The sequence below is a fragment of the Amborella trichopoda genome, chromosome 8, assembly GCF_054954075.1.
Source record: "Amborella trichopoda isolate Santa Cruz 75 chromosome 8, AtrichopodaSantaCruz75HAP2 v2.0, whole genome shotgun sequence".
Lineage (NCBI taxonomy): Eukaryota > Viridiplantae > Streptophyta > Magnoliopsida > Amborellales > Amborellaceae > Amborella > Amborella trichopoda.
In genome coordinates this window covers 45,117,182-45,131,115 of record NC_142343.1, presented here as the reverse complement: position 1 = coordinate 45,131,115, position 13,934 = coordinate 45,117,182, and the positions used below count along the sequence as shown (strand labels likewise).

Sequence of the window (13,934 nt, the reverse complement as noted above, 5' to 3'; positions counted from 1 at the left end):
AAATAATAATTATAGAAAGAAAACATTTCGACTGTTTGTTTCCATTATTTTTAGATGGAACACCTACCTACATCCATCGTTAAGATGGATGCTTTAAACTTTTTGGACCGTATATGCAATCATGCGGTCCAGCCCACATGAAACAATTTTTCAAATATAAATTTTATTTGCCTCGAGCTAGACTCCGTCCAATCAATCGATAACAACGAGCCGGTAACAATGCCAACAATCACATTACTTTGTGCCGTTGTTTTCAATTCACTATCAACCGTCCAATCAATATCATTCATCCAATCCATGACACAAGCCTAAAAGGTAACCCTATAAATCTCACACTTTTGTATCCGGCAATGTTAAAGAAAGGGTACGGTAAATGTAAGGGAGCAACCTTACATGTGGAAATAAGATTGTGATATTCTACATCATCCATAGTCAGATAGTGATTCATTTTTTAAGATGGCCACAAAATTTAGCACATGTTTTAAGATAATACAAAGGGTGTGTATAGAGCCTAGGCTCTAAACAATCAAATTAGAGCATCAAATAGTATCGAGAAATGTGGTTTCAATATTGAAAATCTTTGTGATAGTTAGAAAATATATTTCCATATTTACTTATAAAGTTTCAAGCTTCAAAAATAGCGTAGATCGACATATCTATGAAAACTTGAAAATCTTGAAAATTGACGGTCAAAAAATGAGTTACAAAATACACTATTTTCAAAACTTGCAATTCATTTTTTTCTTATGTTCATGCATCTTGATGTCGAGATGATCAATTTGAAGATATTTGGACATCAAAACAATCTCTTCTAGTGAAATTTTTGAAGTAGGCTCAAATTTGATTGTTTAGAGCCGGGGCTATGTATAAACGTTTCCCTAATATAAAACCTAGACTACACAATTAAAAGAGGGGTGCGGTTTGCACAGAGCCAAGGCTCTAAATAATCAACATAGAGCCCCACCTTTAAATAGTGTCGAGAATTGTAGTTTCAACATGAAAATATTTGTGATAACATTAAAATATATTTTCATCTCTAATTATAAAATTTAAAGTTTTAAAAACAATGCATATCAAGCTGATCTATGAAAACTTGCAGTAAAAAAATGCATTATAAGATCACTATTTTCAAAACTTGAAATCCATTTTTTTCTCATGTCCATTCATCTTGATGTCGAGATGATCGATTTGAAGATATTTGGACATCAAAATGCCTCTTATAGTGAATTTTTTAAGGTAGGCTCTAATTTGATTGTTTAGTGCCTTGGCTCTATATAAACTTTTTCCTTAAAAGAGATGGTTTAGATTACTTAAACCTCACTTTGCCGCTTTATTTACACTGTTTTGAAGACCGTGATAAGTTGCGCCGAAGCCCATATTTTTCAAGCCGTTTCATAAAGAGTGATTTGATTCTCACATGCCTTATCTATTGACCTTGAAAAGAAAGAAGGCATCGTGATAAGTTGCACCCAAGCCCATCTTTATTTCAAGCCGTCTCACATGCCTTATCTATCGACCTTGAAAAGAAAGAAGTTCATCAAGGATGGCCGCTGGTTCCTTCTCTCTTTGAGATGGGTTAAGCTCAACTTTGATGGCAGTACTAAAGAGAATGGACAAGTTACTAGCTATGAGGGCCTGCTAAATAATTCTTCGGGGGTTACAAATTGGTCCTACAGGGTAGTTTGCATCCATGTTCGGCAGGTGGTAGTTTGCATCCATGTTCGACGGGTTAAGCTCAACTTTGATGGCACTATGAAAGAGCATGGACAAGTTACTAGCTAGGAGGGCCTGCTAAAGAATTCTTCGGGGGTTACAAATTTGTCCTACCAGGGTAGTTTGCATCCATGTTCCCCTAATGAAGCAGAGTTTTGGGCCCTCAATAAAAATCCCGTAACTTGTTTAACAAAATATAGTACCTTCCATCATCTCAATGGGCCCATTCAATATTTTTGATAAAATTAAATGATCAAAATACCTTTGAAATTTTAGAGGCATTTTGATCATTTTATTTTATTGATAATATTTTTTTTTTTTTACAATCATAAGTTTAATAAAGGAGTGGACATTCAAAATTTGATGTCCAAATGTTTTGTAGAAAAAAATTAAAAATAAAATAGTGTAGAGATGTGACATTGTAATTGGAACCATCTTAGCCATCCATTCGAATGAAGTATATATGTTTTACACATTAGGAAAAATATAAAAAGCTTGTCTGCATATTCTTTCTGGATCCTTCTTAAGTGTCCAATGAGAGAAGAACGAAAAAGACCAGAATCCCAAGGTAACTTTGGTTATCCATCTCGAACGAATCAATAGAGCAAGTGCCCAGGACTCTCTACCCTAGACTGAAGTTCACAAGATTTTTTCAAAAGATGGAAAATTCAGCAGAAATTTCAAATTTTCATGTATGTGAGAAAGAGAGAGAGAGAGCCCAGTTCATGTTACATTCAAGTACTGTCCTTTTGTTCAGTTCGCAAAGCTCAAAAAGCCTACCAAATTTTAGCCCCTTTAAGTCACATGCTCTGTTAATTAGAAGGTTTCATATTGCTACAACAGCCTTGCATTTCAAAGAAAACAAGCAAAATACCTCTAACCCAAAATGACTAAATTGTGAGGTGAACAATTTCATGCAGTAGCTTCTCATCAAAGAAAAACCTTAGATAAATGCATCAATAACACACAAGGCACAAAAATTCAAAAACATTTCCACAGAGGAGAAAGGAAGAACAGAAAGCAAGTGCAGCAATATTAGTGGTCATTCGGATTACAAAATTCATAAATATCAATAGGAAAAAAAAAGCAACAATGGTCAAGCATCGCCTCTTAAATAAACCAAGTATCTCTTTAAGTCCCTTTTCCAAGTTAAAGCAGGAGACTCTCTATGTACACAACCCAAAATCGATTGATATTGATTTCCATTTCCTCTTGTCACTCATTAGATATGTAATTCTTGATGATCCACTTTGCCTCTCCTCTAATTTAATCCTCTGGTGAATAGATATTGGCCTTGAAACTCTGGTTGAATAAGATCTAGAGATGGCCCAAAAGAAACAGCTAAAAAATGGCTTAAAAAACTACCCAAATCTTCTGCTCTCAAAACTCAAGCTTTTTGCATAAGGATTTCCGAATTATACGCCTCCTGAATTGCCTTCTAGGCTTCATTGGAGCAGGAGGACATGTTTCATTTGAGGCATCCGAGAGTATGCTTGGAGTGGGGGATCCCGAGTTCTTAGTGAGCTCCAAGTCCTCAACTTGCTTCGAAACAATAGCATCCAAAAGAGATTTGTATATAGACTCCAACAAATTCTCCTCATTAGAACACCCTTCTTCGAATTCTCTTACATGGGTACCCAAATTCTCTTCGTTCAAAGCCTCATAACCACCATTTAGGTGATCCTCTTCAGAAAATTCATCGAAATTCAACACACGGGCAACACCAGGTTTCGACTCTCTGATATTGGAACCTTCTAGAAACTTTGATACAGGCTTGGAATTTTCTTCTGGAAACTTTAAAGCATGATTGGGACCATCTAGAAAGCCGGAATCAGGATCAGGACCTTCTACAAGCAATTGTTTTTGTTTCTTGGAAAATTTCCTGGGTGCCAAGGCAAGTTCTTCGGGACCGGGGGCAAAAGAATCGAATCTATGATGGAGGGGAGTCTTATTACCAGGCCAGCTGCTAGAGAGACAAGGCGAAGAAGATGCGGAGCCTAATTCCAAGGAACCCCAAGCTAAGGGAGTCTGGTTTCGAATTAAAGGTTCACCATAATCTTTACCAGGGTCTGGAGTAATTGGTGCTAAGGGCCTTGATTGTCTATCAGAAACCACATCATCTTTGTTATCCAAAAGTTTAGTTATTTTTTGACCAGGGTCTAAAGGTGTAACACGTGAAGATGCAAATACTTGGTCCTCTCTTTTTGGCATTGTGGTTTCAGGTTCCATTAGAGGAATCAAGGAAAACAAGAAGAAAGGAGAAACAATTGATCCTATTCCTTATAGTTTGTAACCTAAAAATGAAAAGAACCGACCCCCTGAACAAGAATAAAACCTTCTTTTCGGGGACATGAAAGACCTCAAATAATTTAAGAAGGGACTAAATAGTGATCCTAATAAAGAAATCCTCCTTGTTTTTATGTATGCAACTGTATTTTACAAAATTGTGACACAACCTTTTCAATGATGACTGCAAATATAAACCAGATTTTTAGTTCGTTCTTATAAAACTTCAGTCCAAATATGAGTCTACGAGAAAATCCCAAACAAATAAGATGAAAAAAAAAGTACCCTTGAAACCAGACCAAGGAAACCAAAGTTTTCAGGGAAAACTGGAAGGCAAATTGAGGAAAGAATTGTGCAAAGGAACCCTAATGATTGAAAGGATAAGCATATAGAAATAGGAAAGCAGAAACCCTAACTTCTCAGAGAAACGCTAATATAACCAGAAAGAAGATAGAGAAACCCAAAACCCAAAACCCAATTCTCTAAGATAACTATTAAAGTTCTACCCTGTTTAAGAAAAACCCTAAAATTCTGGAATACTTTGTGTTATAACCCAGCTATTTTTGCTAATTCCGTTTAGATTTCCTTCTTGCTATTGAACGAAGAAAATACAGCTTTAAAACTAATATATATCTTTCCACTAAACTTATAGAGACAAAATCAACATATATCTGCACCCCTTTATCAGGAAAAATCTAAACCCTCGACAGCAATAGGAGATCAAAAGATAGTTTATATAAAAAAAAAGCCTAAAACCACAGAAAAACCCTAAATATAGGACGAAAGAAAATCGTTGCAGATAAAACCTAAAACGCAGTAAGAAAAACCAAAAACCGACTCTTAAAATACGAACCCGTATTCTCCCTAATCACATAACTATATGAAATACAGGTACCCAAAATTTTCAAAATCAAACCCTAAAACATACCAAAAAAATCGATCCAAAAAACAAAATAAAAAAACCAAAACCCACCTTCAAAAGACGATTCCTCTCCTCCTTAATCCAGACGATTTCTTCCTCTCCTAATCAAACAAAAAATAAAAATACATATCTCAAACAAACACCCATTATATGGAAAGAAATCACTAAAGAACTCTGTCAAAAACTCAAATCGAAAGATTGCATACAAATAAATGGCACAAATATGAATTATCTTTGCCTCTTAGCGGAAGAAACCCTAAAACCCTAAAACTAGAACAAAAAAAGACGAACCTCGCAAAAACACCGCTTTCTCAGTAAAACATAGGATTTTAGAGAGAGAAAATTCGTCCATACGATTTTAGAGAGAGAGAATTGAGAGTTAAAACGTAGAAATACGGAGCCTTATAAGGCAAAAGTTCTAACGGCTACTATTTTATTGCGTATTGAAATATATTACATCGTATACACATACGGTGTATAGTATATTTGTACGGTTTCTTTGGCGTTGCTCCCCTAGGGTTTCATGCAAGTCGAGGGGCCAACAAGAAATGACGGAAGAGTCCCTAGAAACTAATGGAAATTACGGAAGTAGCCAACTTCACAACCATTTTTTTAGTTGGCCAAGGGTCAAAAACGAATTTTGTTTTTTATTTTCAGTTTTTAAATTAAAAATAGTATTAATGTAAAAATTGGGTTTTAATTTCATATTTATAATTAGAATTGTGTGAAAATAATAATAAAAATTTAAAATACAAAAATTTATCAAAATAGATTTAGGGCTATTTTAGATAATTATTATTTAATTATATTTTTAAAAATGAACCTACATCCACAATTTTAGAAAAACATCTTATTTAAATAAAAAATAAAATACTAAAATACTAAAATTAAGTTTTGGCCATTAAATATATGGCCTTGTGAAAAGGATGCTTGTGCAACTATCCATCCATCCATATCATTGAAGTAACGTGCACCTAAGAAAACCTTTATAATTTGATCATCTTAACCTCAATATATATGAATGCCAAGAACAAAAAATATCTAAGTCTTCAAAATAATATACCTTAGGACAAATTATCGTGACATTATATTTCTAATATTTTCAAGTATTTATAGATCTGTTCAATATGTACTATTTTTTAATTTAAAATTATATAATTGAGAACAGAAAAAATATTTTCAAACCATCATAAAGTTTATAGCATCTCCAGACAACATTTAGATATGCCCTTTCCTTCAACAAGAGGACCCCATATACAAACCTCACCCTTTGCACAATGTCATAAATTACCCACCTTACATGAGACTTTGTCGATATACTTTTGTGAAGGAATTGTACAAAATAAAATCATTTAACTTTCTTACAAGATCGCACTTGAAATTAGGATCGTATGTGAAATTAAGAAGTTGGAGCAGTATTTTAAAACTCAACGATCTGGATTCTCGATCTAAATGGAAATCGGTTGAGACCAATCCCGTTCAGGGATAATATTGGTCATAGTTCGGTCCCCTTTTAAAATCAGATATTTAAGCTCATCTGATGTTTTCTTAAGTCCTATCAAAATCTCAACCCCATAAATCTTTAGTTTAAAATTTATTTTCATATTTCATTTGTTTTTTTAATAGATTTATAGACTATCGATTCAAACCAATCCAAACCTCCAAATCACCAATCCAATAATCCAACACGAATCTATGAACAATCCTCCCCACCTATTTGGATTTATAAACATTGAACTAGAGTGTTGTACTTCTCCATGAAAAGTCCAAGGAAAACTTCATTAACGTTGTTCAATATCTAGTTTGACAAGGTTTTGAGTGTGCTTACATGCCATGGCGATGGACAATTGTGACCCTTTTACACCGAGTAAGTGGTCTTGTATTGTCAAAGTATTTTATTCGTGGATTTTGTTAGGCTACAACACTTTGGTGTAGATCTTTAAAGTGCTCAATATTTTTGAACACTAAAAGACCTTTGAGTTGTAATACAAATTTTTTTTAAGTAGTAGCATTTTTGGTCATTTAAAAGGGTAAAATGGTTATTTTATAAAAAAAATAGTGGTATTTTATCAGCAGTTAAAAACAATTAATGCATCTTGTGGGTGATGTCACACACCATATCGCTAATATCATTGTTCACTATTGTTAATAAATGTTTTTGTTTCCATTATGAATTTCTAATTTGCCATTGACTAATTACTTAAAATACCCCTAAACAAAAAATTACTATACTATAGGATAATTATATCTAAATATCTAAAAATATTGAGCACTTTAAAGGGTTAAAAAATTACATGTTTTGTGTGCTTTGTTAATCTAGGGATTGTATACTATGAGGCCATTTATTTGTTACAAGGTAGTCGCCATTGCTACTAGCCATTAAATGTCAAATTAAATGGTTTGACGTGTGACACAAAGTTTGAGTTTTTATCTATTAAATGTCAAATTTTTGATGGTTTGACGTGTTCCACAAAGTTTGAATTTTTTCCCTTGAACTTTGAGCCTAGTCATGATTCACCCATGACCACCTGATTTGAATTCGGACAAGTTAGAGTGATTATGACTTTATTTTATTATAAGTAAATGGTCTCTTTGTATATTTTTTCCTTAATTTATTATTTAAATATTAAAATTTTTTTATATAGGCATTGTTTTTTGGATCAAGTTCCTAACACAAAAATGAATATGGTAATTTGTTTCATGTCCTAAATCCTTGGTAGACCAAGACAAATGAGTTGGTTGAATTACTAAAGACTCATCCTTTTTATAATGTTCTTAAGCATGTATAGATATCAAAGTCCCCTATCCCAAAACACTAATAAAAGAAATTTAGATATCAATATACAGATTTGAAAATTTTGGACTCTTGGTTTTCCAACGTAAGTTGGCTATTCTTTTTTTTTTTTTTTGGGCTAAACAATAGAACTCAAACTTAAGATGCAGCATTGTTCGACATCAACAGTTAACTACTCAAACACAAGCTTAATTCTTAGTTGAGTAGTCAATTTTCTAATTGGAAAAGTATACAATAAAACCATTTGCATTGCATTAATGAAGTCATAATCAACATTGGCAGTTGTATGTAAATCTTGGTAGTTGGGGTTGTGCATTGACTGTGCTTAGATGAAGTTTTTATAGGGCCTGGATTTTATGAAACAAAATAAAGCCTCACTTCAAATCCTCATCCAAAAAACACTTTTGGGATCGAAAATCTTATGATGGATCTAAAATTAACTTTCAACATCGACAATACATTTTGAAACTAAAAAAATAGTACAAATCTTGTGGATATGTGAACACTTATTTTTAGGGCAAAATGGATGGTCAAAATGACTTGTTGCAATATTACACTATTTTTAGCTTTTGAAATCCTTTTTTTTTCACATCCATAATGTTCAAGCTGAGATGATCGATTTAAAGGTTTTTCAACACTTGAATTGCAATTTTTTATGGTTTATGAGGTAAGGCTTTATTTATTTTGATAAGGTTGAAGCTGTATCAAACCATTTTTCAAATTAAAAAAGTAATAAAAAAAGTGAACCTATAGGAACATTCAAGATTGTCAAATTTTATAGTTGGTGACTATAAATAATTGTGACTCCACTATATCAAAGGTAAATAATTTTATACAATACAATCCCTTAGCAATTTCCCAAAAAAAGAAGTCTTAGCAACCCACTTGGGTCATCTAAGTGGTCCTGGCCACTTGTTTAATAAGTATATCTTAGACTTTCTTTTTTCATCAAAGAGAATAGTGCAGCAAGTTGTTAAACTGAAAAGGAAAGAGGATAAATGTCAAGAAAGATGGCTCCACCTCCATAAAAGGAGTCACAACTTGAGAAACAAACAAAGAAAACAAAAATCAATACAGTTCTATTAAAAAACTCACTAATGGCCACTTGAGGCTCTGTTTCTCAAATGCCCACACTGCATAAATGAATATTTTGGTTGGTGAATTCAATTCCAACCAATGTTTTAAAACTCAGATCGGTAGGTTGGATCAATCACACTACAAATCCTAGTCGAATCGTTGGATTAGCAATTTGAATTGGTCTGAATCGATAATATATAACATATTAAAAATAAAAATTGAAATAGGGTTTCATAAGGTAGAAATTTAGGGTAATAAAACAAAACATCGGATAAGATTACATTAGAAAAATAGAAAAAAAAATTGAAATGGTGGGTTTTAGGGTGGGAACCAGTCCAAGATCGATACCATCCCTGAACGAGTTCAGTCCTAGCCAGTTCCCCATCCAGGTTGGTGATCCGAATCGGGAATCGCCAGGTTTTATAGCAGATTCAAACATAATTGGAAAAGTGATTCTTTAGATAAGAAAGATAAAACCTGTATTTATTTGATATTGAGTCCTCATACGCTCCATTTCATTCCAAATTTCATTTCACTATGTTGGTTTCTAATCGATGCATTCCTAAATGGAGTAATTTTTCATCCTTTTCTATTTCCATTACTTTAGATACTTGGGAAACATGAGGACTTCGCATTGCTCATGCAATGGAACACTCCCTGGTAACCAGGGCTGTAAACGGTCAGGTCCAGGTCGAACTAATCTGGACCCGACCCCATTGCCATACTCAACGATATAAAGAGATACGACAGGTCGACTCCGACCATGACCTAACTATGGTCCAAGAAAGATCCAAAACCCGCATTGACTTGTACGGTTTACGATCCAGACTCAAATCTTGGATAGGTGGATTGGGCTAGATGCTTACCACCCTTATCCCTCTTGTATTTGAAAGAAAAAGTTGAACCAGCCTAGTTTGGTTAACGAGATATTAAGGTTTTGAACCCTTGACCTCCCTTGCTCAGACCGGAATGTCCACCCGATGAAGCCTAGAAATGTACTCATTTGAAAATACCAACATTCGGAACCTCATCATCATCACTCGAGCTTTATCCTAATTATTTAAGGCTTGAACTTTATCCTAACTATTTAAAGTTCTATAAACATGATTATTAAACAATTTAGCGCAAACTTCATTGCCTTGCATTACTTATCCAACATTCCATCAAGTTTGCTTGTCTTGAATCTAATAATCACAATTTGAAAAGTTAGTATTATTCTTTCTCTAGGTAAAAAAAGAAATATATAAAGTGAGACCATTTACTTTTGATATAAGGAGGTCACAATTATTGTTGACAACTTGATTTAAAATGGGGTGGTGGTTAAGGATGCATCATTGTGGGCGCAAGCCTAAAGCCAAATTTCTCAAATGTTGTGACACACTTTCATCTATTGGATTTCACATTCAATGGCTAAAAATGATTGCGACCTCCTTATACTAAAAATAAATGGTCTCATAATATATAATCCCCACAAAAAATGCATGTATTGCAAGACATATTCACTTCCCTTGACCATCTCTACACACTAAATGTCAACCTTTTTCTTCTCATCTCATTTTTTATTTTATTTTTCTAGATATCCCAAGGCGTACATGCAAAGACCCATGAATCTCGTCCATGAGTTGTTATGATGATTGAATCTCATTGGTTCAAAATCAATGTTCATTTGTTTCTTTCCCTCAACCAGTCTAGGTCCAAGTCTGGATCCTAACTTTGGACCCCGATTAGGGGGCTTAGGTCCTAGTCCAGTCTAGACGTATTAACTCGCCCTAGATAATACGTAAAGGGATATGCCTATTAGTTTTTTTTCTACAATAAATGCTTAACGGTTTAAATTGAATCTGGATCAATCGGATGCACTGTATTTTAGACTTTTATTTATTTTTTTATTTTTAAAATTAGATCGACACTAAAATTGGACATATAATTGATTTTATCTAGTTCTATCCAAACAAAATATTAAATAAATATTTTTACAAGTGAAAAATGACCAAATTTACCTTGCCTTTTTTCCATGGGCAGTTAATCAGTTTTTAGGATTCAAAATATTTTTTAAATATTTTATTTGGATGCGCCATTTTGAAATTAGGGTAAGGGAAAATTATGCTCGTACTGTTTTATTTGACGACCGTTGTTAGATGACAGTAAAAAAAATATGTGATATTTATACGGAGGTCCTTGTCCTCCTAATTTTTTTTTTTTTTTTTTAAGTTTGCCCCAAGTTTGTTATATATAATATTGGACCACATATTATTGTTATTTGATTATATGATATTTATAAGTCAGTTGAGTGTCAAAAACATCGAATGCCAATTTTTTAGGGCAGTTCGATGTTCAAAAAATCAGACTGGCCTACACTACACTCTCTAATCGGTCCGTTGTCCAAAACATCCGACCACCTTAAACCTCCAAAAAGTGCGCTATAAATGTCGGTCCCGTATTAGAAACATGAGACTGCGTATCATGGTATGTATCTCGTTGATGTCCATTAACGTGGTTCCCTTAACATGTATTAAGACCAATTAAGCTTGTACATTGTATTAGTACTTGGTAACATCGATCCCAAACCATGCACCAATTAAAAAAAATAATGTGGTCCGATGTTAGACCTTATTTTATGAAGATTTAAGGCAGCTCGATGTTTCGAACATTGAATTGACTAAAAAGTGTAGGGTGGTCGCAGTTCGATAGTTTTAACATTAAACCGATCTATAAATATAAACAAAATTTAAAAATAAATTTGATTTACAATCCGATGTTTAAAACCTTGGACTGGAGGCAAATTTGAAAAAAAAAAAAAAAAAATGGGGAGCAAGGACCTCCGTATAAATACTGTATATTTTGGGATCATACTGTAATAAAGGTAAAAAACAATGGTACAGATGTAAATTTCCCTCAGCTAAACCTAAAATTTCATACGAATCTAATTTATAGAAAAAAAAAAAAATACAAGACCATCACGGGATACGGGTATCAGATATTTTAATCCCAACCGTTGGGCTTCCACATCTTGGAAAGCAAGGGGGAATACAAGGGAGTTTCTTATATAAAAAAAAACTAAAAGAAAAAGTCTATTTTAGTGTGAGGCCCTAAACAATTGAAGGCGCACCTCAAAAATTCATTAAAAGAGGTTCTTTCGATGCTAAAAAATCCTCAAATTAATCATCTCGATTTCATTATGTATGGACATGAAAAAACTTGATTTCAAGCATTGAAAAATGTTCATCTTATAATACATTTTCTGGTCCATCAAATTTCAAGATTTTCAAGTGTTCATAGATATATTCGATCTATGCTATTTTTGAAGCTTTAAATTTTATAATTAGAGATGAAAACAATTTTTTAGGCCATCACAAATATTTTCTGCATTGAAACAATATATTTCGACACTATTGAAAGGCTTTAATTGTTTAAGGACTCAGCCTTACACAAACCACAACCAAAACTAAATAATATACAAAATCATATAATATATATTTCTAGGCCTTGATCTGGGCCTTATCCGGACCCAGCTGAGTCGTCTTGACCTGGCCGACCTGGCCGGCTGGGTCGACCACGCCCATTTGCAAGCCTATTAGAAACAGAAGCTAGGAACTATACAATGCTAGTAAAATGCCCCATGTTCCAATCCAATCATAATACAAACCTCGTGCACAAAATATACAAAATATACTGATGCTAAGGTCCCTTGCCCACCCTTGGATTGGTGATCAAGAAGATCTCCATCGACCAACATGCAGAGCCGTTGATTAACGGTTTTTGCATATTGGTTGGATGGGATCCCCTTGATCGCTGATCTAAGGGTCGAAAGCGGCCTCACCACCATAACAAGCTCCGGAGGCTCACCACCTCAAGAACAACAAATTACAAAACAATTTTTTCTTTCATTTTTCTTTTTTCTTTGCATAGCATATAAGTATCTCATGTAACAAAACACAAAAATAAAAAAGATAATCAAGATAAAAATAACCGGGGGGAATCATGCAGTCGGAACGGTTATGTGACGCATCATGTGCTTGAACTCGTGAAAATCGACTTGTCCATCGTGGTTTTGATCGACATTGCAGATCATTTGGCGCACCTTGTCGATCTCGCCGCCCTCTGGAAGCCCGAGTTTCTTGAGAACAATTTGCAATTCTTTTGCAGATATGAATCCATCCCCATCCTCATCGAACACCTTAAAGGCCTCTTCCAAATCGGCACTGTCGCTCGGTTTTCCTCCATTTTCACCAAAATCTTCCCCATCTCCCGCGTAATTTTCATCCTCATGGCCGAGAAGCTCATCCCCGAGTGACTTGTGTAGAGCACAAAAGTCATCAAAGTCTAAGCCGGACATCTCAGGTTTTTTGAATCCTTCAACCGCGGATTCAAGGTCAGAGAATTGAGCTGGCAAACCCAGGCGATCAAGTGCTTGAGCCAATTCATCCACAGTGATCTCACCATCTCCGTTATTATCGAAAATATCAAAGATCCGTATGAGCCTCATTGTGTTGAGCTTCGGGGTCCTGAGCCTGAACGAGCTCAAGGGCCGGCTTGCTTCCCGACTCAGGCTTTTGATGGGGGTGGCCTTGGCCAATTCTTCCCTCATTATTTTGGCCGGAATTTGGGGTTTTTGGCCGGAAAATTTGAAGGTTTTTAGGTGCAGGGGGACGAAGGAGAACGAAGAAGGTGGATCTCCGAGACCGATATATATATATATATATATATATATATGGATGATTGGTTACTTATTTTTGTTGATTTTTTCTATAATGCGCGTCGGCAGACTTGAGATAATCAAATGTTTTGACTTGCCCTGAATCCTTCGTTTTTTTTTTTTCTTGGTATTATGATATATTGTCCTTATCATTTAATGAAATGATAAATTGATCCCTGCTTGGAGGTAATTCGTTCATTGTGGTATCATGCAACACTGGCATTGTATACAGTCGGACTATTTACATCCATATAAAGTGGTCACAATTGCTTATAATCATCCGATGTGAAGTTTGATAGTTTGGATGTGTCACAAAATTCAAAAAAAATTTATTTGAAATTTGAGTTTGGTCTATAGAATAATTACAACCACCCAATTTCACATTCAATGGTCAAGATTAATGTCTCACATTGTATCAAAAGTAAATGGTCTCATTATGTACTTTC

At 34.3% G+C, this 13,934-nt stretch overlaps 2 protein-coding genes across 2 annotated transcripts; both read right to left on the bottom strand.

The window, feature by feature from the left end:
- Positions 1-2,724: 2,724 nt before the first annotated feature.
- LOC18432450 (uncharacterized) lies at positions 2,725-5,328 on the bottom strand. Its single transcript, XM_006842553.4, has 2 exons — positions 5,213-5,328; positions 2,725-5,022 (listed from the first exon to the last, which is right to left on the bottom strand). The coding sequence occupies exon 2, from the start codon at positions 3,940-3,942 to the stop codon at positions 3,094-3,096; it is 849 nt and encodes a 282-aa protein (XP_006842616.2). The 5' UTR covers positions 3,943-5,022; positions 5,213-5,328; the 3' UTR covers positions 2,725-3,093.
- A 7,066-nt stretch (positions 5,329-12,394) lies between these two features.
- LOC18432449 (putative calcium-binding protein CML43) lies at positions 12,395-13,759 on the bottom strand. The gene has a single exon (XM_006842552.4). The coding sequence runs from the start codon at positions 13,378-13,380 to the stop codon at positions 12,772-12,774; it is 609 nt and encodes a 202-aa protein (XP_006842615.1). The 5' UTR covers positions 13,381-13,759; the 3' UTR covers positions 12,395-12,771.
- Between the last annotated feature and the right edge of the window lie 175 nt (positions 13,760-13,934).

What these genes read in the sequence shown, in the direction of transcription:
- LOC18432450 (XM_006842553.4), bottom strand. Translation starts at nt 3,942, where the DNA reads ATGGAACCTGAAACCACAATGCCAAAAAGAGAGGACCAAGTATTTGCA.
- LOC18432449 (XM_006842552.4), bottom strand. Translation starts at nt 13,380, where the DNA reads ATGAGGGAAGAATTGGCCAAGGCCACCCCCATCAAAAGCCTGAGTCGG.